The sequence below is a fragment of the Struthio camelus genome, chromosome 20 (genome assembly GCF_040807025.1).
Source record: "Struthio camelus isolate bStrCam1 chromosome 20, bStrCam1.hap1, whole genome shotgun sequence".
NCBI classification, from domain to species: domain Eukaryota; kingdom Metazoa; phylum Chordata; class Aves; order Struthioniformes; family Struthionidae; genus Struthio; species Struthio camelus.
In genome coordinates, this window is record NC_090961.1 from 12,769,533 (window position 1) to 12,796,871 (window position 27,339).

At 48.6% G+C, this 27,339-nt stretch overlaps 1 protein-coding gene across 14 annotated transcripts in view; it reads left to right on the forward strand.

The window, feature by feature from the left end:
• Positions 1-12,417: 12,417 nt before the first annotated feature.
• The window catches only part of GRIN1 (glutamate ionotropic receptor NMDA type subunit 1), a 41,438-nt gene continuing 26,516 nt past the window's right edge, over positions 12,418-27,339 (forward strand). For 6 of the 14 annotated variants that reach the window (XM_068914783.1, XM_068914779.1, XM_068914781.1 and 3 more), the window contains exons 1-4: positions 12,420-12,739; positions 16,579-16,713; positions 22,111-22,287; positions 27,002-27,064. In XM_068914783.1, coding sequence (XP_068770884.1) covers positions 12,482-12,739; positions 16,579-16,713; positions 22,111-22,287; positions 27,002-27,064 — 633 coding nt within the window. In that variant the 5' untranslated portion in view covers positions 12,420-12,481. Of the gene's footprint in view, positions 12,740-16,578; positions 16,714-22,110; positions 22,288-27,001; positions 27,065-27,339 lie in introns of all 14 variants that reach the window. The other 8 variants (XR_011135638.1, XM_068914776.1, XM_068914772.1 and 5 more) reach the window with 4 other exon arrangements.

Below are 27,339 nucleotides of genomic sequence, written 5' to 3' on the forward strand. Positions count from 1 at the left end.
GACTGGGCTATTATACATGTCAGCTTGCTGGTAAAGTGAGACAGAGAAATAACTCCTGATTTATTCCTAAGGACTACATAGGTTCAAGAGGTAACTGTAGAAAGACAATTTATCACTCATCATGCAGTTATAGTCATACCCTATACTAAGTACTAAGTACTAAGTCATTTTAAAGGGAAAAATATATAGAAATGGTGCAGCTGGCTGAAGCAAAATAAGAATGAGCAACTGGAAAAGAAGAATTCAGACAGGGTGAATTGCTTGAAGACCTCACATTAATAGTTCAGATAAATATATATGACCTACTGGAAACCTTTTTAAGAGAAGAGTGCCAGTACAGTCATGTGGTAGGCTGAATATAACAGTTAAAAGTAAACAGGCATCCTTCCAAAGGCTAGGAGTCCTGTCTGAATGAGAAAAATGAAAAAACCAGGAACGCTGGCAAGTGAAACATAAAGCCAGAATAAGACAGGTCAAAGAAGGATTTTTCTAGAGCAACTTGCTAAGGGCATAAAATCACATAATAAATACATTAGTAGCAAAAAAGCCCAGAGAACTGATGGGGCCATAACTGGACTGAACAATAGCAGGGGCCCAGGAAAAAGTCAAAGTCATGGTAGAAATGTTACCTTCGTTCCTGAGGTTGGCAATCACAATGGCAGGAATCAGAGATGTTCCCAAAGCAGACCTTTGGCCTAATGGAGGCCAAATCTACAAAACTGTCTCAAGTGGACGTCTCTGTTGATGAAGTCTTGGAGATAGACTGACAAAATTACCACTGATGAAGCATCAAGACCAGGTAAGAGCTACTCAAAAGTTTCTAAAGAATTGAAAGGATGAATCAAGGTGTACAGACTGTTGTTTAAAACTTCTCTAAGTGCTAGAATACGGAGCATGATAAAAGTGACACTGATTTTTAAAGAGGACTTCTGAAGTGGTGTGGGAAACTGCTGACCGGTAAGTCTTACTACCATAATGGCTAAATCCCTTAGACACTGCAATAAAAGGATGAATAGACACAAGAATTAATATGCTCTGTTGGGGGAGAGTCAACATCACATTTATATGTCTCAAATATCTGAGTCCTCTAGAGCAGTCAACAAACAGGTGATTGAATTAATACTTTATTTGGATTTTTAAGACACTTCCTGTAAGATCTGTTACAGAATGCCCTTAAATAATCCTGAGATAACAGGGACAGTCCTCTTCTGTGTTACTAACTGGTTAGAAGAGAGGAAACAAGGAAAAGGAGTAAATATTCAGCTACAGCGGAGAGCAGGGATCTGCATTTGTTCAGCATATTCACAAAGAATCATCCCAGTCAAGACAAATAGATGTCTAAATCATCTGATTAAGACGATTCTAAATTATTCAGCATAGAAAAAGGTAAAGCTGATCATGAACTAATGCAAAAGAAAGCCTTACAAATCTCTTAAGTGACTGGCAGGTAAACAGCAGTGTCTGAAAGTGAAATATAATGCATGTGGCGAAAACCCACAAGAGAAGGTTAGCTATTAATTAGTACTCATAAAGAGATCTGAGCATTACTTGACTTGTTCTCTGAATGCACCTACTCACTGCTCCATGCTGCTCAAAAAGACAAAGACAATGTTAGGAATAATTGGTGTTAATGTTTTTTTCAGTCATGATGTTCTAAGTGTATAAGAGAGGCAAGGTCCATAGAGGACAATAATGTTTTCTATTAGACCAGCTGATACAGCTAGAAAAAATTGACAAGCTTTCAGGCATAATAGCCCTCCTTCAAAAATAATTAGGAAAGTAACTGAGAACATAGCAGAAAACATCTGCGCATAGTTGGTCTACTGCAAGGTTCATGGGACATGTGATAGTGGCCACCTCATTTTGGATGGCATAAATCTAGAAGACATGCAGAGAAAGTACAAAAGTGAACAGGAGTAGGGAATGACTGCTACAGGAGGAACAAATAGAAAAACTAGAGTTGGAGTCTTAAAAACTAGAAGGTGACTCTATTGCTAGTCCCTGAATTAGACAGATCTTTGTCTCAATTTAGCACTTTCTTTTTAAGGTCATATCTGACTCTTTCCCAAGTTTAAAGGAATTTATGTGTGGGCATAACTGGGTCAAGTAGGAGGCAAATCAGAAAATGAAAGAAGGGAAAATGGAAGACACAGGGAACCCCTGGGTGTAGGTGCATAGAGTCTGCAGCAATAGCTATCACCATAATAAGCTCTGTTAAAGAGCTCTGGAAAAGAACCAGTTGGCTGGAGCCTTTACCAGCACTTCCAGTCTACTTTTTCTCCCAAGGCATCTTGCAAGCAAAAGCAAGAAAACCAGGACATCCACTGCAGCCCTGGTGGGACAAGGACAACTCCTGGGCAAGGAAGCAGCAAGGCCCATCTGGCATGGCACTGTGGGAACCTTGTCTTATAGAGGAAGGAGGAATGCATGCACAGGTTGGGGCAAGGAACAGACGTGATGTACACAGCCCTCAATATATGAAGGCTGCCAAGAATCCTTGGGTGTTAGAGACTGAATGCGAGAGCTGTTTATATACAGCACATAAAGGGTCCATAACATGGTGTCGGGAGTTCCTGGGTGAGAATAACGCAGGAGCACCCAAAGAGCTTGTTGAGTAATGCAGGATCTCTGAGCATATGCAAGATGCGTGGCTTTACCTTGTGTTCTCCTGCTTTCTGGTGTGTCTGGCTCATGTATCTGTTGGGGATTGGCAGTACTAGGATGGAACACAGCCCACGCTAGATGGGAACCAAATTCAGTGCAAAGATTTCCCTTTCATTCTTAACATCTCATAGGAAGCTGGGCAAAGCCCTCCAGTGGGACCATCTCAAGACATAGTTAGGAAATGGAAGAGGAGGAAGTTGGAACATTTGGGTCTGGGGATCAGTAAATGTTTCTGTAAATCATGCAAACCAAGTATAATTAAATATTGCTGAGGTAATTGTGGTTTCTGTAGGCTATTATCTTTGTATTTATTTTTAAGATATGTTCAGAGTCTTCTTTTGTTTGGTACATAGCAACCTTAGGTATAATAAAAGAAACATTTGTTTGGGATTTGAAGGAGCGTCTATGGTTACAGATGTGGAACACCTTTCACCATTTACATAACCTTGATTTTGTATGCCTATGAATTTGCAGTTATGAGTTTGCTGAGCTCAGACTGAAATTCTCCATTTCCTGGGGTTGGTAGAGAGGATTCAGACAGTTTCAAGCAACCACAAAGTTTAACTCTGCAGAAAAAATAAGCGGAGGAAGAATGTGGTGTTTTGTTAATATTAGAAATCCTTATACTGGCTGAGACTTTGTAGTGCATCTCCGCATTAGAAAAGGGGCTTAGACTTAGGCAGATCTAAGAGGTACATTTCATCTTCCTCAAGAAAACTCTTGCAGCATTAGCTGACCCCTGAAAGTCATACACGGCAGTGCTGAGTAGAGCTGGCAGCAGCTATCCCATAGGGTATGCCTTCGTTAAGGATGCTCCAAACCAGAAATGGAGGGGTGTGCTAGATGTTCCCCTCCCCAGACCAGGAACAGATCTCCACATTTCTTGGGTGAAGGGAAGAGCTGTGAGCTCCTGTGCTTCATTCTCTGGAAGTTGTTTCACAGGCAGGATAATAGTATATTACAGAGCCCTTACTCTGCTAGCAGAGGTCTGTCCTGTGTAGTGAAACTGCCCAGACACAGGGAAAGTAATGCTTCTAGGTAACAGGAGGAGACTGTAGTTTGGTTTTCAGTTTCCAGGAGAGATGATTAAATAAATACTTTTTTGTTTCCTTCCAACAAATCTGAAAGACGTTTAAGGCCGTAAAGTCAAGCATTTCCAGTGCATCCTCACTTTTCCATGCTTCCTTTGACATGGCAATTGAAGTGGGAAGTAAAGGACAATTGACACAACTACAAGAGGAGGATGAAACCTTGGAGAACTACATTCTTGGCCACAGGGATTTGTGATGATTTTTTTCACACGATAACCCTAACTGTATGTTCCTCTTTCTAGGAGACCTACCTTGAGACTGTCTTGCTTTCCAGATGTACTGAGTTGTGAGTACATTATAGATACTTTAAGGGAAGGGAATGAGGTAAAAACAGTATTTTCTTCAAAAACAGTGCTTGCTAGACCTTGTTTCATCATGTCTCTGTTTTTAGTCTGATTTCATAATAAAATAGAAGCTAATCTTTCTATCTGTTGATATTTTAATTTTCTAGAAAATGTCAATCACGCATGACAGGGAGGCACAGATCTCAAAGGATACATGTTTACTGTCACATTCTTGTACTTTTGATTTTATATTTGAGTCTTAATCCATTAATTATCTGTTCTGGGCACATGCTGGTGCACACCCAGGCCACTCTGGAGCCTGCCAGATGGCTCATGGGGTGTAGTACATCAAGCGCAGCAGAAACTCTGGTGCCACTCAGCTCCTGCCTCTACATGTCATATTAGCACAACTGGATCAGCTCTGGCTTTATCTGGCTTGCTTGCCATCCTCCAAGGCTATTCCTGAAGCCTTATGCCTCACATTTATCATGTTTGTTGTCTTTAAAAAAGCCACATCTGGCAGGTTGGAAAGCAACTCTCTTGTTTTTCTGTTCTCCCACAGCAGAGAGTGGGAGTTGCTTGGCCTGGGGAGCCCCCGGAGCTAGTTAAACATATGCAAAGACATGAAAACTTCGCTGGAGCAGCGTGAAGGCGAAAGTACTCAGATGTCCTAGATGCTGTTCACTGCAAGGGGGAACAGATCCACATTAGTTCAGGAGCTGAAGCCCCAGAGCTGAAGTAGCTGAAGGCCCTGGGGAAGGGCTGTCCTCCCCAGGCACCCCAACAGCTCCACCCATGCCAAGCCTGCAGCCTGGCATCCCCACAAGCCCTGCGAAGCCAGGCTGGGGTAGCACAGAGCTGGGCCACGGGGCAGAAGGGAATTCCGAGCAGTGTGATGAGCTCCTGGCGGGGTGAGGGAGGAGGGCAGGAAGTTCAAGGATGCAGGTAAAAAGGCTCTGCTTAGGTGTGTGCTGTCTCATCCCAAAGGCAGGTTTTAGAGGGAGGGAGGTGGGAATGAGCAAGAGCTCATTTCTGGGCCCATCACTGTAAAGACAACGTCCTGTCTTTCAGAACACTTGTCTGGGGGGGGGGGGGGGGTTACAAGTTTCAGAGTGCCACATTTGTCATCAACCCCTTTTCCCTTTGCCCTTTTCAGGTTCATCCCAGTCCAAAGAGGTTAGGTGTGCACAGAGGTCTCAGTTTCCAATTGGTAGGGCACAACAAGTCAACAGTGAAGACTGCCCCCACCTGGACACTAATGGGGACTTATAGCCTTCTAGAGGACCTTGTTTGGCTGGGTCAGCACCCTTCCCAGGGAATCTGGCCCCTCTGATACGCCTTCAGTCAGCCTATTCAAATAGTTGGACCATCTCCACATGCTTGCTTGAGAGAGGTACTGCACAGGCCCACACCACCAAATCTTGCAATGTACAGGACTGAGATTTGCTGGTGCAACAGTAGCCTCTGGTATCCCCAGAGGAGAGTCCCTGGAGACAAAGAAAGCAAATCTGATTGATAGTCTTGGATGTCAGCAATACTTCACCAAGGAGGGCAGCCACATCCCAGCAGCAAGACTTATCCTGTTACTGTGGACTCCCTGGCCTGTCTGGGTCTGCTCCTCTCCAGTTGTGCCAAGGGCCGTGAGATGAGCCTCTTGGTTGTGAGTCTTGTCCAATCTGCTGACAGCAGGAAAGGCAGCGTATGTGATGGGTGAGTTCAGAGAGGAGGATGAGGGGCTGTAGGAGCATGTAGAGGGTAGGTAGTGTGGAGGAGTGTTTGCTGGGAAGTATGAAGGGCTGTGTGGTGGCTGATGGTCCCCAACATGCTCTGTTTTGAGTGCAGTGAGGTCAAAGGCTGAAAGAAGCCTGGATAATCTGCAGGTCATGCCAGGCAGGCTGCCCTGTGGGCAGTACATTATCAAGCTCTGGCAGAGAGAGGGGTCGCCTGGGATACAGAGTTCCTGCAAAGCTTTGCCAAATCCACATCAGGAAACACAGTGAAGACCCAGGCCGTGCTTCCACTGAGGGAAAGAAGGGCAAATAGAATCTCGCTGGATAGCCAGCCAGCGCACAAGGAAGTCAGAGGAGCTACATCTGATGCTGGTGAGGACTGAGGAGATCTCTCCCCTTCCAACCTCAGGCTGCTCTGCATCATTTACTGCATTACCCAAGCCCAGGCTCCGGCGTTCTCTGAGAAAACGACTGATTTGAAGGAAGCATCCCCAGCAGTGACTGCTGTTTCTGAGAACTCCTGTTCAGCTTCGGGTATGCGATGGGCCCCAGGAGCTGGAGGTGTCTGAGGATGGATGTGCCATCTCCTGAGAGTCCTTTGGGACCACTGCAGTGCAGGACCATGATATACTGGCAGCCAAAGCCCAGGAAATTGGAATTTTTGTCAAAATGAGAGGCTCCCTACAGAGGATTTCAAACATATGAATGCTATTTTTCTGTCAGAAAAGTATTCCAGTGGAAGTTCCCATGCATTTGTAGTTTATATTTGACTGTGTGTTTATATGCATTCAGTTCCTTCTGATTTCACAGAAGCTGTTTTTGTTTTTCTCACCGTCTTTGCCTCAGGTTATTGAGGTTCTGTGTCCCATCCTTCCCTCTTTCTGATCATCAGAAAATCTCCTTGCCCCCTCTGGGAGTCTTTAGTATCCCAAAACTAGGCTAACTGCAGCCAACGTAGTGAATGCTCGGCTTCCTTGTATGAAGGCAGAGCACTGGTGGGTGGTATAACTACTCCTACACCCAGGGTAGCTCAGTGATGAGGTAACTGATTCAGAGTGTCCTAGTGATGGAAGGGGAGACATCACCTCAAGTCTTCTCACATGCTGTAGTTTGCTGCTGCTCTGACTTCTTCACGTGATGCTAGGGACTGCAGAGGTGACACGTGCTGAGAGGGTGGCAAGGGCTCTCTGAGCCCTAGATATTGTGCCCTGCAGGGAGAGCTGAGCAAACCCAACAACAATGCCCACTGCTAGAAGAGCAGCTCTGTGCTGTCCCCCATCCTGGAGCAGGGAGCCCTGCTGCCTAGCAACTACACAGACCACATCTGAAACGCAGAGCAAGCTGTGCTGAGTCCTTCTTAGCTGTGAAAGCATTTAGGGAGCGCATAAGACCTGCTTAAGGATTGCAGTCCATCCAGCATGTCCTTTTTGGGTGCCATCTGAAGGAATGTATAGCAGCTCAATTCTACACAGCTGCTGCTCAGACACTTTCACCTTGGTCTCCATCCCATGATCCTCCCCGCCTGCTACGAAAGAAATAATGCCTTTGGGTGAATTACTCCCCAGGCGGACACAGGGTCCTTGCCTGTCAGTCTGGCTGGATCACAGACATGTTACAGGGACCTCCTTCCCCGGCATCCCAGCTGCTTACACAAAGCACATCCCCAGTGGGCTGAGTGGAGAGGAGTGTGCTGTGCTGTGACTCCAGGTGGGTGGCAAGGAGGCAAAGGAAGCCCCTGCACTGCCTTCCCTGTCCATAATCCCTGAGAGCTATATGACAACCACCTGCAGTGACCTTGCACCTTATGCCAGGGACTTACTGTCATCGAGACTTGGTTTCATCTGTCTGCAGGGTACCCAGGGCATGGGACTCCCCTGGATGGCCTCAAGCTGCCAAAGCAATAGAAACATGAGAGGTAATGAAGCTGGGCAGGAAGCCCTGGCCCAGCATGGAGACCACAGGAGGAGAGGAGTGATGCAGTAAGGAAACCCTTATTCCCAATTCACCGTCCTGCTGCCCTGGCAAACCTACCCAGTCTGCGCTGGAGCTGTCCCACAGCAGTGCTCAGCATTGAGGGCATGACTATAGAAATAGCTCCTCTGGCTAAAAAATGTGTAAGTGGGAGTTCTGGCAGCTGGAACTGCCAGGCAAGCAGTGTGGCCCTGCTGGCTGGGGATATTGCAGTCTTGCTGGTCCAAATACTCTGCTTCTGCTCTCAGCAATTAGGCCTGCAGCTGAGGGAAACCCTCACATGCTGTGCCCCTCTGGAGAAAGCTATGGCAAGTCCTTGCCTTTCCAGCCAGATCACTCACAGGTGTGGCAGTGAAACAATGCCATTTTCGTCATAAACATGTCATTCTGCTAAGGCAGAGCTTTGTCTTACTAAGGTGATGATGTTTTCACAGTGAATCCACTGCATTTTATGGCCTACTGAAAAGGCTGGCTCAGTCACCAGCTGCATTGCCCTAACTTCTGTGGCTGAGAGATGGAGGGATGGAGATAATCACAAGGCCTAAACCGCTCAAAAACAACACTTGTCTCCAGCAAGAGTTCCATATGAAGGACTTTGCACCACGTGCCTCACTTGCTGCTCTCAGATACTTGATCGGGCTATTTGCATGGCAAAAGTCATGCATTACTCTTCCCCAAGCACTCAGAAACCCTGGGAAAGCATCCACAAAAGGATAGTCATCTGTCATTGCTCCTGGTAGGTGACAAATCTGGGAATCTCTAGCCAGCGTGCTCTGAGGGTTGACTGGCAGATTTCATTCAACCTTACCTCTTCTATAGAAGCTTGTGACAGTTTCCTCCCCCCCCCCCCCCCCCCCAAATATTTTTGGGGCCCTTTTCACTAGGTTTTCAGCCTCCGTATAAAGAGTATGGTCACCAGATCTGCAGGCAATGTTTCCATCTGGGAATCCTCAGTGCTTCATAGAGAGACTCCATCATTGCCTGCTACTACTCTGACACACCAGGGATACACCCAAGGACAACATTGGCTCTTTTTGCCTTTGAAAATCATGTTCAACCGCTGTCTTTTCTGACCCACTAATCAGTATTAGACACCACCAAATCCTTTCTACCATCCTTGTTTCTGCTGCGTCTGCTGTTCTATCCTAAGGGCAGGACCTACAATACTTGCTTCTACTTCTGTGGCTGTGCACTGACTGTCTTAAAATGCATTTCAGTCTGCTCAGTTTATTATATGATTCCAATTACTCAGCATCATTATTTGCTATTCCACAAATATTATCAGCAGTGATTGCTTCCAGAGCAATGATAAAAATATTGAATTATCAACCATATGTCTCAAATCTTGTCATATTTGTAGGAATACCTACATGTTGCTTGAGTTCTTCACTAACAATTGTTCTTAGAGATCTGTCGTAGACCATACAGTATGTACTCTACTTATTTTATAGCTCGGCTTAACTGCTCCAAAGTCTTGGAGCTGTAAGTAAAATGCATTACAGTAGTCTATGCTATAGCCATGCAGTTACTGCTATCCATTAAATTTTAACTTTCTCAAAAGAAGAATTTAGGGGTTTTTTTGACAGCTCCATGATGAATGGCATGAACCATATATTCCTATAATTTTCAAAATTCCATATTATCTTTTCCACTGTGGGGACTGGTGCCCCAAGGCAGATGAAATTTTCAGCTGGGCTCAGTGCTGCTCCCTTCAAGTCTCTACATTTTATGCTGATTTACTCTGGCCAAGGGAGGAATTACACCATTCATAGGGAATGGGGCACCACATAAACATAAGCTTGTCCAACTCTCCTGCATCGAGAAGGTGCTAGACATAAAAACCAGGATCACACCATGCACATGCTAATGTCTTCCTTTTACAAGTAACTTTATTAAGTGCTTGTGCCAAACCAAGGAGGTTGCCACGAGATGCAAGAAGGAAAAGCAAACACCATCACTCACTGCAGAGTCCTCACAGGGATCAGCTGGTGGATACAATTGTGTTTGCCATTTACACAGCTTCCACCCTGGGAAAACCCTGCATGCACCCATTGCCTTCAGGTGATCAAAGAGCTTGAGGACACAGCAAGCGTGGAAGTCATGCAGTGACAACGTCTGTGCTGGCTGAGTCTTGCTGCTTGAGTTTGTGATCTAGCCTGTTCCTGATGCCAGGACAACACGGCCTAGTGGGAGGCATGACCTGAGATGGAAGTAGGCATTTCTCAGATCTCTGCAATGGTGCCAGGAACAACAGTCTCTGCAGGTCAAAAAAAAAAAAAAAAAAAAAAAAAGAGACACCGAGGAAAGACCCCGACTTCTGCCTACGATAGTCCTTGACTCATGGACAACACAAGAGTGACTCAGGGACAGTACCCATTTTTCTACCTACAGGTAAATCCAGACACTAAGGACTAAGGACTAAAGATCTTTTGCACCGCAGTGTGAGCAAGCTAAATAATATTTCTAAGCCTGCCTTTTCCCTTCATCTTCTCTCTTAAGTCCCCTGCTGTGGCCAGGTCTTGCCTTTATTATTGAATTTCTGCCCTCATACCCACCAGGGTCAGGGCAGGTCTCGAAAATAGTTGGTTCCCAAATAACCTACTGAAAACGTATGAGGCACATGGTGGAGGGAACAGTCAAATGTGTGCAATCTAAGTGTATGGATGCAATACTCTTTACTTATCTGCATCCCAGGGCACACTCGGTGGACAGAGGCACACATGAGTACTGCAAGATCCTCATGTCCGTGCTTGGAAGAGTAGGAATAAAACAGTGGCACTGAAAAGAGTAAAATGTGCTTGGATGTCTTTGCTGAGAGCATGGTGAGGTTTGGTGTGGAGTTCCACCCAAAGCACTGTGAGCGTTAAGATGGGGTGGGGATATTTGTGTTCTCTCACTGAGTGTGTGATAACTGCTATAGGTTGCATTGCTTTTTTCCAAGCAAATATCTGCAGCTTTTCCAAGTGGGTGGGTCTCATAACTAGAAGGGTGCTTTGCAGCACAGTATCCCCTCATACGCTGAGAGCCTGCAGCATTACACAACAGCCATTTTGCTTCTGCAGCTTCTTCTGAGTGCATGTGGAGTACGTGGGACACAGACAAAATGGTTTCCATGGCAACTTGCACTTCAGAGATGTCAGTGAGAAAATTTGCGTTGGGGGAAAAATTCTGCTTCCACTCACGTTGCAAGCAAGCACAGAGGTGGGCTGCGGCAATACCTTAGAAATGGCTGATGTAAAAATATCTCTGGCGATTTTTCTTCTGCAGTACTCAGTCTGTTCTCTTTCTTGGCTGATATACAGTGGACTGGCTGATGGCATTTGTCCCATGCAGTTAGAAAGCAACACTCTGTAGCTATCTGCAATCCTTTTGTTTTTCCCAGAAAGACCAAAGCAGCAAAGTGCTCTGGAGAGCAATGTACTGTGCTGTGGGCTTCATCCTTTTTGCCCCGGAACTGGACAGATATGGTCTAGGAGTGAAAACTCAATCTTCTTCAACTGTGGAGTTGGACTGTCCTCCAGATGTTGGTTATTGGCTCCTGTGACTCCATTTCCTCTGGAGGAGACTAGTGATAGCCTAGAGGCAGATAGATAAAGAGAATACCAAGATATCTCTTCAGCAGAGAAATCCTAAGGCAAAATTCTAGGAACAATGGAGTGAACAATGGAGTTTCCAATGGAGGAAAAGGGCTAGTTCCCATCTTGAGGTAATGCCTGGAAGAGTGATGTCTCTGTGTAGAGGGACAGAGCAAAGACAAGGAATCAGGTGAGTGACTGATTAACCCCTCTGGTCAAGAGGTGTGCTGTCCAAGGGAGAGTTCTCCAGCACTGAAGTGAACAGAGACTCTGATGGTGTTCCTGTCACAGGCAACTCTCCCTGGCCAGGGCTGGAAATGTGCGTTATTTGGAGATGCTGCGTAATTGTGAATATTTTTTCTGGAGAAAATCTTGGCTCAACTGAAGCCTAAGGCACATATGCCTCCTAAAGTAACAGAGATGCTCAGAGCCCGAATAGACTTGTGAACAGCACTGCAGATGAAAAGACGAGAATGGAGGAACTGGACCTCCAGAAGATGCTCCACTTGCCCTCTACTGTGGCTGGAGGTTCAGTCATGCCTCAGCTCTGGCCACAGCACCCTACTGCCCTGCACCAGTGGCACTTTCTAGCCGTGCAAGACGCAGTCCCCAGCCCTGGAGTCCTCGAGGTTCCCGCAGCCTTCCCAGGGATGGCTCCACGCCTCTCTCCCAGGGAGGTCTGGCTTGCAGCTCCTCCTCAGGTGGCCGCGTTGGCCAGCCCGGAGGGAGCAAGGAATAGGGGGGTCTACACGGGGTCCCACATCTAGCAGCTCTCCCTAGTGCGCTCCCGCGGCACGGGCCGCCAGCCCCTCACCCCCCCACCTCGGGGTCTGCCCGAGAGGCAAGCCGCAGCGGCGGGGCTGGCTGCGCGGGGCGGCGGGCGGGCCGGGAGGAGGGCTCTGCGGCAGCGCGGGCCCCGCGGAGCGGGAGGAGCCGGCGGCGGGCGGAGCGGCGCGGCGCGGCGCGGAGCGGAGCGGAGCGGGAGGTTCAGCACCAGGGAGAGCGCCCGGCGCCGAGCCGAGCCGCGCCGAGCCGCGCCGAGCCGCGCCGGGCCGGGCCGGGCCGGGCCGCCCCATGGGGCCGAGCTGAGCGGCGCGGCCGGGCGCGGTGGCCCCTGTGCGTCGGGGCGCGGGCGGGGAGCCCGGGGGGCTCCGGGCCGCCCGTGGATGAGCACCATGCGGCTGCTGCTGCTCGCCCTGCTCTTCTCGTCCTCCTTCGCGCGGGCCGGCTGCGACCCCAAGATCGTCAACATCGGCGCGGTGCTGAGCACCAAGAAGCACGAGCAGATCTTCCGCGAGGCGGTGAACCAGGCCAACAAGCGGCACGGCACCTGGAAGCTCCAGCTCAACGCCACCTCGGTCACGCACAAGCCCAACGCCATCCAGATGGCTCTCTCCGTCTGCGAGGACCTCATCTCCAGCCAGGTACCCCCGGGCCAGCTCCCCCCGCCGCCGCCGGACCCCTCCGGGCTGCCACCGCGCCCCCCCGCCGCGGCCAGGAGGGCGCTGAGCCGCGACCCCCGCGGGCGCAGCGCCCCTGTCCCGGCTCGGCCCCGCCGTGGCGCCCGGCCGCGCCCGCGGGGGCTCGGAGCGGGGCAGAGCCGTGAGCCAGCGGGCTCCTGCCCCGCCGCCCCGGGGCGCCGCCGGCCCGCTGCCTGCATTGCAGCCTTTATGTAAGAGCGGCGGGGCTGCACGCACCGCCACACACACACACACATACTGGGTGCACACACGGGCTTGCACATACAAATAGCACAGAGAGCCACACACTACACCACTCCTACACGCAGTGTGTGTGTGCACACGGGCACACATACAGCACCCCGGGTGCACACGCATCATGCACTGACACACATCACCAGGGTACACATAGCACTACGCGTGCACACATGGTATGCACACACCGTACACACACGGGCATGGAGGGCAGCATGGATGTACACACACCAGGTGCACGCTCACATCACCATGGGGTATACACATGGGCATGCACCACTGCATGCGCACGCATCGTGTGCAGACATACTTATCACTATGCAAACATGGGCATGCACACATACACACACACACACACACACACACACACACACACACACACACACACACACACACACACCCCACTGCCTATGTACACCCATACCTCTGTGTGAACGCACTGCCACACACACTGTGCCACATGCAGGCACACACCCATGTACACACACAAGCACTCACTGCACCGTGCACACACACACACTCACATTTTGCCATGTACACCTACACCACTGCATGCACTAGAAACACACACAGAATGTTGCATGTACATACGCAGCATTACCCACACACACACCTTCAAATGCATACATTTGAATGACTGTGCACCAAAGCTGCACACACACCCATCACACCAGGCAAACACACAGCACCATTGCCCTCCCAGCACCACACGTCTGCATAAAGCAGACATGCAAGCACGCACACTATTGCACACATGTCCTTGAAAGACATACACACATAGACACTGCATGTGTGTGCACGCGTGCACACACATACACACGCGCGCGCACACACACACACACACACACACACACAGTGTACACGCACACCACACAGAGGTGCATACACACATGCACACAGACATAGGTAACAGAGCACACTGTGCATGCATGCACACACACACTGAGGTGCACACATTCATGGGGACACATACAGAGCACACTATGCTTACATGCCCACACACACTCCTCCCACCTGCGCACCTCATATCCTCATGTGTCAGTCTCAGCAGCTTGCTGAGCCCACCACAGTACATGCCATCCTCCCACCCCCTCCCCCCACCCCAAGCACAGCAAGCACAGAAGGCACCAGCTGGAATCCACCTTCTTCCAGGCAACTGGTGCAGCCCAAGTCCCCAGGGTGCTGTGTGCCTCTGCCCTGGGCAGCCTGATGCCTGACCCCCGCCATCTCCCTTGCATGTGCTCTGGGTGCTGACCTCAGCTAACCAGCACTGCTCCCTCAGATCTGGGCTGGCTGGTGGGCAAACAGGCATATACAAACCCACCCACACCTCAAATAGACTTGTGCTTCTGTGCAGACACACATACACACGCACACAAAGCATGTAAAAACATGCACTACACAGACTCATGCTCACCAACATGCACGCAGAAATTCATGGATGGCACACACAAAGGCAGCAAGGGGGAAGGGAGCTGAGGGGCAGGAGGGGCAAAGCAGAGCAAAGCTGATACATTCACAGATCAGCTTCCTAATGTCGAGATAAAGGCTGGTTGGAGAGATCCCCAGGGATGCTGGCAGAGCAACCTGTAAAAGATATTTGGTGCCTGGATGGGAACAGAGAGAAGGCTTAGTCAGGCCAGGAATCATAGCTGGGCTGAGGCTTCATTTAAGCAACCCAGCTACTTGATATCTGTGCGTCCTTGCCCCCATGATAAACCTTGAAAAGCCTTGGGCTGGGGCTGATCTTGGCCTGGGCAGGATAGCTGGTGACAGCATGTCTCCATGGGCCACCATGTGGGCGGAGGAGCATGTGGGCTCATGCAGAGAGGCTCCAGGCTCGCCTGGGTGGGGGGGTGGGGAACAGGGGCAGCTGACTCTGCTAAGTCCCGGGGCGACAACCCAGCAGTGTGGAGGGGACTGTGGGTCCCCCTTTCTGGGGGTCAGGGTGCTGTGGGGGGACTATGCCTTCCCAGTGGGTTGGGAGTTTCCTGGCTCCACTGCCCTTGCATGGGGAGGGCACAGGCATGTTCCATTCTTGCTTGCTAGCACTAAGCCTGAGCAGGGGGGCAGTGAGGCAGAGGAAAGCCTGGCAGCCTGTGCATGCAAAATGGCTCCTCTCTGTCAGCTGTTGTGCTGCGCAGCACAGCCCTTGCCCTGGCACAGTCTCCAGCCTCTCCCTCCTGCGTCCAGCTCCTGCCCAAACGCAGATCCCCAAGGTCCCGGTGCGTAGCCACACTCTGCCCTTCTCCTCCCGGCTCTGGTTACCCCAGCCCTGCCAAGCGTTCCCTTCCCTTCTCCCTCTGCCAGCCTCCTTCCCCATCCCCTCATGTCAGGCTCGGGTGCTGCACTGGGGACTTCTTCTCCTGCCTCTCCCCATGCCCCATTAAGCGATTTCCCCCAACTCCTTTCTGGGTAATTCCTCCCTTCGCTCATGGTAAGGTCTCCAACCCCTGGCCCCAGCTCTCTCTGCATCCTCTGCTTTCTCCCACCCAATGCCAGATAGTATCACCCCCACGTCCCACCCAGTTCTCAAGTCCCCCTTCTTCAGGTGTTTTTCATCCTCCTCTCCTATAGCAAGTTGTCCTGTAGCCTCAGCGCAGAGCATGTCCTGGGGCTCGGGCAGATCTTTGGAGGAGGGAAGAACTATTATTTCCTCCTTGATATTTTGAATTCCTTGCACTGATTTACCCCAGGTGGAGATCTGGCCTGGTGGCTGTCACCAGCTGGGGTCATTCCTTGTGCTATGAAAGTGCACTACTGTAACAGAGGATCTCCTGGGATTAACCCGGTTCCTTCCCCTTCAGTTTAAAAACAAAATAAGATTCTGCTGGAGATCAAACTCCCAGCCCTTTAATAACAGCAGCATCTTGCTGAGATCCTCCTCCTCTACTTCAGTATAATCCACATCCCTAAGTGGGATGGACCACCATGAACCCGTCCCACACTGTCCGGGTGTGCTGAGGGCAGATTCCAGCTTTTCTTGCCTGAGAACTGATGATCCTCCTCTGCCCCCCTCCACCTCCCTCGCTTTCTGATTTCTGTGCATGTTCAGGGCCAGATGGCTGATTTGCTCTGTGGCTCTGCACTCTTTCTCCTGCTCACAGTCCCAGCTGACCACTTTGTTTGTAATAGTCCTCGGAGGGGAATTACAACTGAGTATTAAATGTGTGGTTAAAGAAATCGCATTACACAGTGTGACTGTAAGGGAGATGTTTCCCTTTAATCTGTAATCCATGAAAGTTATTAGTTTAGCAAGCCGAGCAGCTAGGCACGGCGTTTCCATTAAGATGCAACCCTGAACAGACCCATCACCTCTGAGCGGGCTGCAGTCCGAGGCAGCGGCAGGCTTGCAAACAGCCCTCTCCACACCCTCACCAGGACGTGCTCCTCAGTGCAGTTATTGCTATGCTGTTTCCAATTATTCAAATGATCTTATCATGTTAACATGGAGCTGTTTAACATTGCAGAAAAGAAAAGGAAAATCACATTCGAAGGCTGATGTGCTCCTGTGAAATAATGTTTGTGTCGTGTATCCTGTCCTACAGGTCTATGCAATATTAGTTAGTCACCCTCCTGCTCCAAACGATCACCTAACACCAACACCCGTATCATACACAGCTGGCTTCTACAGGATCCCTGTCATTGGTCTGACAACACGCATGTCTATATATTCCGATAAGGTAACTGATGCATGTTTCTAGTATAGTATCTCATACATGTGGTGTAAATCAAGAGTGCCCATCAGGAGGGTTAATGATTTCTACACTAGCCTGCCTATCTACATGTCTATGTGTCTATCCATTCATCTATCCACCCTCTCCAGTTAAATCTGCAGCTCCCTCTCTTTCTCTTGCATTCCCTTGTACAGTATTTTTTTGCAGCTGTCAGTGTTGACCTACATAGTGCTAGATGATTTCTGCAGCGTTTCTCTCTCAGGCTGCTGCACTCGCTGCTCTTTAGCCAAATCAAATGCATGAACTAGCTCCTGCCCTGCTCACCCGTGATAGCTGGAGCATCCTGGGTGCTCCCCAGATAGGGAGAACTAGTGAAGGAGGATCCTAGAGATTCCTGTACACTGGGCAGGAGCTCTCTGGGGTTTGAAGATTGACTCCTTTTACTTTCTGGGCTTATATGATATTGGTAGGGAATATAATAGAATTGACTAATAAGATATCTCAAGGCTTTAAATGACATTCAGTCTGGTCAGCGCTCAAGAAAGAGGTTCAAATTCCAGGTGCCCAAACCAGTCTCTATCCCTATGGAAGCCTGGGGGTCAGCCTGGATGAGGTCCTGCTGTAGGCAGAGGGCTGGTTTCTGCCAGGCTGGTGGGCAATGCCCTGGCCTGTGTACTGAGATGCTGCCATGGCTGGATCTTCCACTGGATGCTCTCAACTAACAGGTGGTCTTACAAAGACTCTTCTTGGTTAGCAAAGGCAAAGAGAGCAGCTTAGCAGGACCTGGCCATTCACATGCCATTATAGCCCTGCTGTTACAGCAGCCTTTGTGGAGAATTTTGTTCAGGTGCATGAGCTTAGTGATTGAGATCAGGCATGTTTCAAAGAACAAATATGTCTTTGGAAAATGTGAATATTCACAAATGCAAATGTTCAGTGCAAAAATTGTCACTCTGCCTACATGCTAAATGAAGCCACATTTCAGGAGGCGAGGAGCAGCAGGCTCCCAGAGACCCAGGCAGCAGAACTTCTCTGCTGGAGCAGCAGCAGGGCATGGTATCTCCCAGCAGGGAAAACCGTGGGAGAATGACCAGCAGGCAGGGGCCATGGCAGTGACAGAAGTGGTGGCTAGCATGGGCTGGGAGCCCTGGTATGCCCTGTCTGTGTTCTGTCAGGCACTGTTAGAAGGGAAAGGGATGATAACAGAGCTGACAAACCATGGGAGAGGTGCAGTAGAAGGCAGGAAATATTCAAGGGGGATTTGGTTCTTGCTGCCTTGGGGAAGGGATAGGTCCGATCAGCAATGCCACTGAGGGGAACCCTGTCACACTGCACATGATGCTAGGGAGAAGGATATCTGCACAGTTATCAGTCCAGTTTCTTTTCAGCCGAGTTGTGCTCACTGAAACAGATTAGCTGCCATTTCCAGGGTAAGAGCCTGCACTGAATTTGCCATGCTCACCCTGGGGGGGGGGGGGGGGGAGTTTCCCATTCAGAGTCCACTTCAGCTGTTTTTTCCCCTTTAAAATATGTTGTCAGCAAAAGTGGCTCTAAAAAAACCAACTGTCTTTCAGATCTGGAGGAGCAACCAACTGTGGCGGCAGGGAGATGCCTCCCACTGAATATTTGTGGGTGTTCGGCAGGTGCAGGGCTGCAGGCAGATGCTGGGGCAAAAGCAAGGACTGAGCAGGGAGAGGAGCAGTGTGCAAGGATATTGAATACGGACCGGCGGGAGGGCCAGCAAAGGTGGAAATGGGGGAAGAGCACAGAGTGGACCTGCCCCCTACCCACAGGGTAGGTCCAAACAGAAGACAACAGTCTGCTGCTCTGCTGCCAGTTCCCTTTCGTTTTTGCTCAAGGGCAAAGGACTGCTGCGGATCTGGCAATGCAGGTGTGGATGGTAGAAGGAGCCACACACACCCTGTGCAGGACAGGCCATCCGGCCCTGCTGGTGCAATACTGGGAGATTCATCTGAATCCCTTTTTGGTTTTCAGTGATCAGTTTATTTATTTATTTTTTTTAATTCAGGAAATTATATCTTTCATGTTAGTTTCTATGGAAACAAGCTCGTAAGATCACTTTATGTGTATGCCCCTGATTGGTTTTGAAGGCATCAGCCAATTTTAGCTAAATTTCACAGAGGGTTGAAGTCTCAGAGTTAATTATGGTGCTCCCAAGTCCAGGCTGACAGGGGGAGGAGAGGCATGGGCTTCATCACAAGCAGGTTTGTCCAGTATCTTTTGATGCTCTCAGAGCATCTCCAGTCAAGCATAGCAGTTCATGAGTTGTAGCCAGTCTTTCAATGAAGAGACCTGAGGGAAGCAAGCTTTATTACTCCCGATATTCAAAGAACTACTTGTTCTAGAAGCAGTATTGCAATTGTGAAGCTAAACACTCAGGCTTGGCAGCCTTTGTTTGGCCTCCTTGTAAATATATCTTATGAAATGATTCTCTGTTTTTTTCACCAAGATCCTCACCTCATTCAGCGCTGCCCTGGGATAAACCAGCCTGCACAGTGAAGGGGTCTCTGAAATCGATTTCTTCTTTGAGTAAGTGGAAGGAGAACAGGAGAACCCCGAGAAGAGAGAGCAGGTTCTCATGGTAAAGGCAGCTGACTGGTGAACATCACTATGATATCCATCATTATGGAGAGCCCTACGTGGAATCCACCTAGGCTAAGCACTGCAAAAAGTCAGACTCTGACCTTCTCATGCTGGTCCACATGAAGGAACAAGATAGACTATTATTTTTGTGCCTCTGTTCCACGTGTGTAAAATGGGAGAATTTACATCTCCTTCCTTTTCCAAGAGATCTTGTAAAAACTTACTAATATTCAAAAAAGATGAAATGGCATTGATAGTCACCTGCATCTACTTTGAGGTCTAGGTTAAGCCTCAAACAATATTTTCTTTTGCAGAAAAAGAATTAAGTGAGGAAGCACAGGGCTGAGCACTTGGGTTTCAGCAAGAGATAGGAGGATATTGCAGAAAGCTGTTCTTCGGTTCAGATTTGCACTTCTAAACTAGATTGCTGTGAGTGATTTCCACGCTCACATTCCAGCAGTCTCAGTGAGCAGCAGGAATACTCAGAGGAGAGCAAATGATGTGAAGCCTCCAAAATGTCTTACAAGGTGATTTGCTGATTTGTAATTGAGAGCATTTTTACTGTGTGCCTGATCTGAGGGGAGCAGGTTATGACCCACGACAGCTCAAATTTAAAGCACTTGTAGCAGCACTTCAGGGACAGTGCCTGACAAGCAGTTCAACTGAAATGAATTAACATATAGTGCTAGTTGTCTCACAGAGGTTGAAGTAAAACATCAGGTGTTGAAACAAGCTGTTGACAAGCAACTTCACTGTGAAATTTGTTTCTCTGAGGTATATATTTATGACATTCAGGAAAGCCAGGATCAGTTTAAACAGCATTTTGGATACTCCTGGATGTCAAGCTTGTTGAGAAACTAGAAAGTAGTTTCATGCAATATATCGAAATTTCAAAGCTGTTTTCATTTCAAAGGGAATTAAACAAGTTTGAGTTTGATTTTCACGTTTTCTAGCCTGTAAAAATATTCTGATATTTATTTTTCTGGAGTATTAGTTACACTATTCTTCTTTCGTTTTTTTCTCCCTTCTGATTTTTCTCCACTTTCTCACAATTCCTTAAACAAGTTAAAAATACTCAGGGATAGGGGAAATGGACAACTGTGGGCGTTCCTGCTGGGAATCATGGCACTTCATCCCCAGATGAATGAGTCACCCGAGCTCCCATTACAGTCAGAGGGGGAGAAGCAGGCCCTTCTCTGGTGCCACTGGCCTGAGCTCTTTTAGATATCTACCTCAGGAGGAGTGGGACTGGACCTGGAAGTTCTTGGGCCTATTCACTACCTACAAAGAGAGCTTGAATGACATATTCAGGTGGAGACCACATTTGTTCTTCCCACTGTTCGCCCCTCTGGGGTTTTTCCTGATCCTGTAGGTTAATATTGGGCTTACGGGGCAAACAGCATTTCGTCACATAATTGGGAATGCTTGTATCATTCATACCAAACTGCTCTTCAGTGACACTTGCTGAGTCTCTCCTGACTCGTTTCTGTATTAAATTAAATAGCCACAGTCGTCTTAGTTTCCTGTAATTAGGAAATATTTCTGCTGCTTTTGGCTTTTGATATTTTTGCTGCTTCCTCAGGACCTCTGTTGTTTCTGTGTTTTGGGAGAAAGTGGCAGAGCTGACCTGATATCCCCGGTAAAGGCAGAGTGCTGAGGGACGTGACCATGACAGGAGTTTCGTATTATTTTCTATACGTTCCATAGTTTGCTTTGACTTTATCACAACGTCATATGTGAGGAAAGGGTGTTAGCTGATCTGCCCGTTCCTCCCTTGTGGTTCCATGGCAAATAAGATACTTTTTCCCTTCTAGTGTGAATTACTGTGGCCTAGTCAGGACATTTCTAACCAGTGCTGGATCAGGTCCTTGGATAGTCAGTTCTGGACTTGCCCTCTGTGGTCCAGAGGATCATCTCAGTCCATAAAAAAAAATATTGCTGTGCTCATCTTTCTGTCCTTTCCTGTTTAGACTTCTGCTTCCCTCCAGAAATTAGCTATTTTTTCAAACAGCATCCATGCTGAGCCTAAGCACTTTAATTTGCTAATATTTGACTCGAGGGCCTTTTGGAAAAGCTGCATGTTTTGAAACCTTTGTGTCAGCTACAACTTTTGGTTCAGCTGCTCCCCAAAGAGTACTGTACTTAATTATGCTGGAATTGCTATTGCTCAATCATCCAACCATAATGATGTCTTTAACCAAATCAGATAGGTTAGCCGGGGCATGAGTCCAGAGCTGTGTCTCTTCCTGTGTGCTGCTGTCGGACAAGATGACCTAGAAAAAGCCAAACAGCATGCTGTAAAATTGCTTTTCTAAACTTCTCTCATGACAAATGACTGGTATATACCTGAGTGTACCTGCAACTGCTCCTTATTGCTCTCTGAAGAGAATCTGTTTTCTTTTTTATGTTCATAGCACTGCATACTCAATAACATTTTCAAATAATCAGGAAAAAAAGGCTTTATTTGCACTGAATGTTTCTGACAGTTCATTCCTGGACAGGCTTTTCTTCACCATGCATTTATTGACTACAAAGCAAAAAACCCTCTCTCCCATGCACTGGGTTAACCACAGAAAAGTAGGAAATCATAGCAAGTATCTGCTTCTCAGTCAAAAGAAAGGAGTGTAGATTCCAGAGGTCAGCTAAAGGTTGGCAACCCAGAGGACTGCCAAAAATTGCTGCTTTACCTCTTTGGCCTAGTGATCCCTACCCTGTCTGTGTGAACTTGCCCATTCCTTGAGATGTACCCTGGCAGATGACCCACAGTAGTCTATGTTTAGCTCTTGTTCTTCTTTGCAGAGCATCCACCTGTCCTTTTTGCGCACAGTTCCACCATACTCTCACCAGGCCAACGTCTGGTTTGAGATGATGAGAGTCTTCAACTGGAATCACGTCATTCTGATAGTCAGTGACGACCATGAAGGTCGTGCTGCACAAAAGAAGCTGGAGACCCTCTTGGAGGAGAGAGAGTCCAAGGTCAGTTCCTAAATATTGCCTTGTAACTTTGTTTAAGCAACAACAACAAAACTAGAAGTCTTGGGCTGTTGTATGTATGTAGATTTCTGTATGTAAAACACCTTTTCTTTCCATTGTAACATGGCTAACATGCTTAAAGCATCAACAGTGTCTGACTAGTACCTGACAGAACTTTGTACTTTATTCATTTCACTTGCTTTGCCATGGTCAAAATCTCCTACATGTAAATCGACTACAAAATGAAGGGATGGATAACCTGGAGCTCTGCAAATACCTTGCCCAAGATTCCCACCTAAGGAGAGGACCAGTCGCTCAGCTTAGGGAAGCACCTGCCCCACTTGCAGCCACCCAGGGGCCTGTCCAGACCCAGCAATACCAAACCAACCCAGAAAAACAACTTCTGAATTGGCTAACTGGAGCTCACCTTGTGGCTAAGGAGGGCCAAGGGCAGCTGGCACATTGATGCACAGAGGTATAATGCACCCTCTCTATAAAGCTGTCAGCTCTGAGGCTGTAGGTCGATGCCCCAGTTCCCATCTCCATTGAAGCACATGCTAAACGCTGCTTTCCTGACGCCCATGCTGTTTTGAGAGTGCGGTTGTGGCTCGCGAGAGCAGCTTTATCGAGGAGGTGCACTGCACCTGCACTCAGGGCCACTTGGAGGAAAGGGGAGGGAGACAGGGGAGGTCTCTGGACCTATTAGAAATTAAGCAGGATAATCTTACACCTGCTACCATTGAGTATAGGACTGAGCAAGTGTTCAAGCAAAGCAGGGAAGGACTAGAAAGGGAGCCATTTGGCTGCAAAGGTTCAAAGGCAAGCACCTAACTGGAAAGCAAGGAACCACCTCCTCCCCTAAGTGGTGAAATAAAGGTGCCAGCACACCTCTTGTCCACACTGGGTCCCAGGGCAGTGTAGGTGCCCTTCAGGTGGGTAGAGTCTGAACCCATCTCCCAGTTCTCCAGCAGCCTCAGGGCAGGGCACTCATTCCTGGCTGCTACCTCCTGGCTCATGGGCAAGGACCACAGTCTGTGCTTGTCTAGTCCCACCAGTGGATATTTGCTAGGACAGCTGCTGAGATGTGGCTGTAGACTCTTCTTGTGCTTAAAACTAGGCATCTGAGCTGAGAGACCAGCCTGTCACTGCTCCTCATCACCTCTTGTCGAGCCACTGAAGAAATCACTGGCACAGGGGTGTGGGCTGGTACAAACAACACTGACCAATAGGGTTTTAATTTTTGGCACCGGACTCTGAAAAGTTTCACTGTCGCTGCAGCCTGGGCTGTCATGAGTCACTGGTGTGCAGCCCGCCATGGTGGGATCCTCCTGCCTCCAATGGCAGCTTCTTGTTGAGCCACTGCAGGCTGATATTTCTCTCCATGGCCTCTTCCCAGCACTCTGTTCCCTGCTCTCTGCCCTTACCCAGGGAGAGCCATGGAAGGGTGGCTCCTGCTGTCAGTCTTCCATCCCTCTTCTTGCATCTTTTGATTTCCACCTTCTGTTTGTGCTGCAGCTTCCATGCATCCCCTTTTAATGCTTCTTCTCCATGCTTCCACTCACTACAACGCCTGCTCCCAGGCACAGGGTGTATTTCTTCTTCAGCCTGCCCATCCTACAGGAAAACCATTGAGATCTGGGCCCTGAGAGAAGGGAAGAGAGGATCTGTCCTCAGACCTGCCCTGCATTCACACTGAGACTATGACATGTCTTGGTGTATCCTGGCAGCCACTTGGCCACTTCAGATGCCCTGACTGTCTTCTAGACTGGGGCCTGTGCTCCCTGATAGTAGGTCACTTCGTCTTCCCTCTGGGGTCTGCCATACTATCCTGTTTTACTTTCCTTTGAGCTTGTTCTGGTCAAACTGGCTGGTCTGGCTGATATGGAAGATGGACTCCACCAGGACTTCCCCCCCCCTTTCTCAATCTCTTTTGCTATCTAATTGCTCTTCTCATCATTGGTGTGCTGACTCCTCTTCATGCCCTGAAGCTGTACCCTGGTCCCCTCCCCAGCCTCCTCAAGCACAGCCTGGGCCCTGGCGAGGGAGCAGGCTGAAGAGCTGCTCTTGACCTCTTCAAGGCTTGGATCATAACCCCTCAGGACCTGGGGTCTCTGCTGCGTGTCAGAAGCTCACCTGCCCACCTGAGCTCTTGGACCCTACCATGGCTTGTCTCCCTGCAGCCTCCTAGAGTCTGTGCAGAACCTGGGTGATACTTAGCCATCACAGTATGAATTCATACTTTAAGCATGTGCTCAGAGCCCAGCGCTCAGGCCAGGATTGCCTGTTCTGGCACATCCCACATGCTAGCTGTGTTTTAAGCCTGTCTACAGTAACTCTCAGCCTGGGGTTGCTGCTTCATCCCTGGTTGAGTGACATAGCTCTGTGAACTGATGCTGGGCAGGCCCATGATTGCACAAACACTCCTTGAGCTCATTAGGAAGCACTGTGAAAACAAGACTTTGTCGGAAGTCAGAGGTGGCCAGTCCCTGGCCTTTAGGTTCCCTTTCTCTGGGACAGTGGTGTTTGTGCAAGCTCTAATTTTTAAGTGAATGCTGGAGAACTGTGGAAAGTGAATTTTGAATCTGTTGGTCCCTGTGTCAAACATGAGCTGAGTAGCACTAGCCCAACAAGGAGCAGGAAAGTGCTGTGGGACCCCATGTTCCTTGCCCTGTGGAAAGAGAGAGGAAGCGTTACGGGTCTAGTTCTGTAAACAGGGATGGGGACAGGGAAAGGCAGAGAGATCTGATCAGGTCCCACCAGGTCCAGCTGTATTGGACTCAAGAGACCCAATCTGCTTCACTTTGCTGACCAGCTTGGTTTGAGGTGCCAGCACGTACAGGGCACATAAAGTCATTTGTGGCTGCAGGTTGCAAGGCGGATGACGGTTTCCTGCTAAATTGCTGGTGCCTGAGGAAGAATGGCCAATATCTCTTCATTGGAGGAGAATATTCATGCTCTCCTGCCGCTGTGACACTGCTCTCCTCTGTTGTGGTGTTATCCCATGTCTCACTGTGATCTGAGGGGACTCTAAGAAGCAGTCATAGAAATTCCCACTGCGGACATCATCTGAAGTGAAAGTAGACCTGGCCTTGCAGTAAATTTTGCCTCCTCAGATTCTTTTCCTTGTAAGGATCCAACTTTTTAGAGCAATGAAAAGGCTGCCAGACTGTGTACAAGGAGTGAAAGGTAAAGATGGAAGAGGAAAGATCACATGACTACACTGAGCCCTTCAAACAACACACAGGCGTGAGACCTGGCAAAGCGTCCTGCTGAAGATTGGTCCAAGTGCTCAGGAGGAGGCAAGCTATTTAGTTTGGAGACCAAGATGCAGAGACAAAACCCAGCTGCCTAAGAAACAACCTGGTAAAAGTGGAACCCTTATGTGATGGGGGTGCAACGCCTCAGATTCCTGGCGGGGGACAGTTGCCATTATTGTAAGATGATGCAAAATGGGGACTGGAATAGAACCATCTCCCATCCCCCCTACACACAGTTCAGGGACATCCAGCTTGGGTGGAAAGGAGGCTAGAGGAAGAGGTTGGACTATGCCCACTAAAGATGGCCAAAAGTCTGTCTTGATCCTCCACGCACTGCTGGGGTGATGTTGCTGGCATGACCACACTGGCTGCTCCTAGAAAGATCCCCTGTTCTCTGTGAATGCCACTGCAGGGTCAAGGTTTCTGAGAGCAGAGCTGTCAGCCCTCATCATGCTGCCTGGTGGAGAGGAAACCTCCAAAAGCAGGTTTCATGCCTCCGGCTCTTTTGGGACTGAGCATTGAGGCTGAGCAGCAGAAGCAGCTCAGGGAGGAGAGGGGGCGAAGGAGGCTCTCTGCTCTGGTCCATTACCTGCAGGGTTAGTTCATGCTGTGCCACCTGCCCATTGTCTGGGTGTGATGCTCCAGCTGGCAGCATGGAGATTGCTGAACAATGAACCCCACCAACAATGCGTAGGGCCAGAATGTGGGCACCGTGGTCTCCAAAAACTGCACGTCCCAAGGCCACCTGTGTGCTGCAGAGCCACGAGATGCTCTGTTACCTGCCCTCCGGCCCTCCTCAAGCACCAGGTAAAAGCTGTCACCGCATGATCACCATTGCTTCATATTGCCAAGATTTGAGGCAACACAGGACACAGCAAGCTTTTTCTTTCTCTTTTGGACGGCAACAGAGGTCCAAAATGCTGCTCCCTCCTTGAGAGAGGTGAGATGTTCAGCTGAGACACTTCACTTGCTGTGAATTCCCTTAGGGTGAATAGGACTGTAATGATAAGAGGTAACAATAGTAATGCTAATACTTGTAATTGTGACAGTTTGCATTTATCCAGCACTTGCCATACACAACATTTTGTCCTTTACTTCCACAGTAATTCCATGGAATACCCACGATTTAGGCCCTTAGAGAGGCGTAGATTGTTTCTGACTTTAAGATATAAATTTCTTGCTGAAGAATTCCCCAGTCCCACAAGGGAAATACAACTGCATCGCAACAGCTGTGACACTCAGGCTTGCTCTAACCGATACGGCTTTGCATCATGACGCTCCCGTGAGAGCTGAGGCACTCTCTCCTGATAGTGGTTTTTGCGAGCTCCAGCGTTATAGAGACCCTTTAGCAAACAGTGGAGGAGGAGGTGGATGTTGGATTGCTTTACTACACGTCATTTTCAACTGTTTATAATATTCTTCTGTGTCTACATATTTTCTCTGTGCACATTATTCATCAGAGTAAAAAAAGGAACTATGAAAACCTCGACCAACTTTCCTATGACAACAAGCGAGGACCCAAGGTATATATGCATGGAAATGCACGCCGCCCACCAACCTAACTAGCAAATGAAAAATAGCCACAGCCACCAGAAAAATAAAAAAGAAAAAAGAGAAAGAGAAAAAAAGAAAAGAAAAGAAAGAAAAAAAAAGATTCATGACTATGTTTCTTGGTAGCACGTTTTTATGTTGAGATAGTTTGGTTTGGACTTGAGAATGGAAACCTAGCCAGCTGACCCTGGAAGGATTTCTTTTTGAAACATGCATGTGAACCAGTAATTAACTTGCAAGTTTTTTT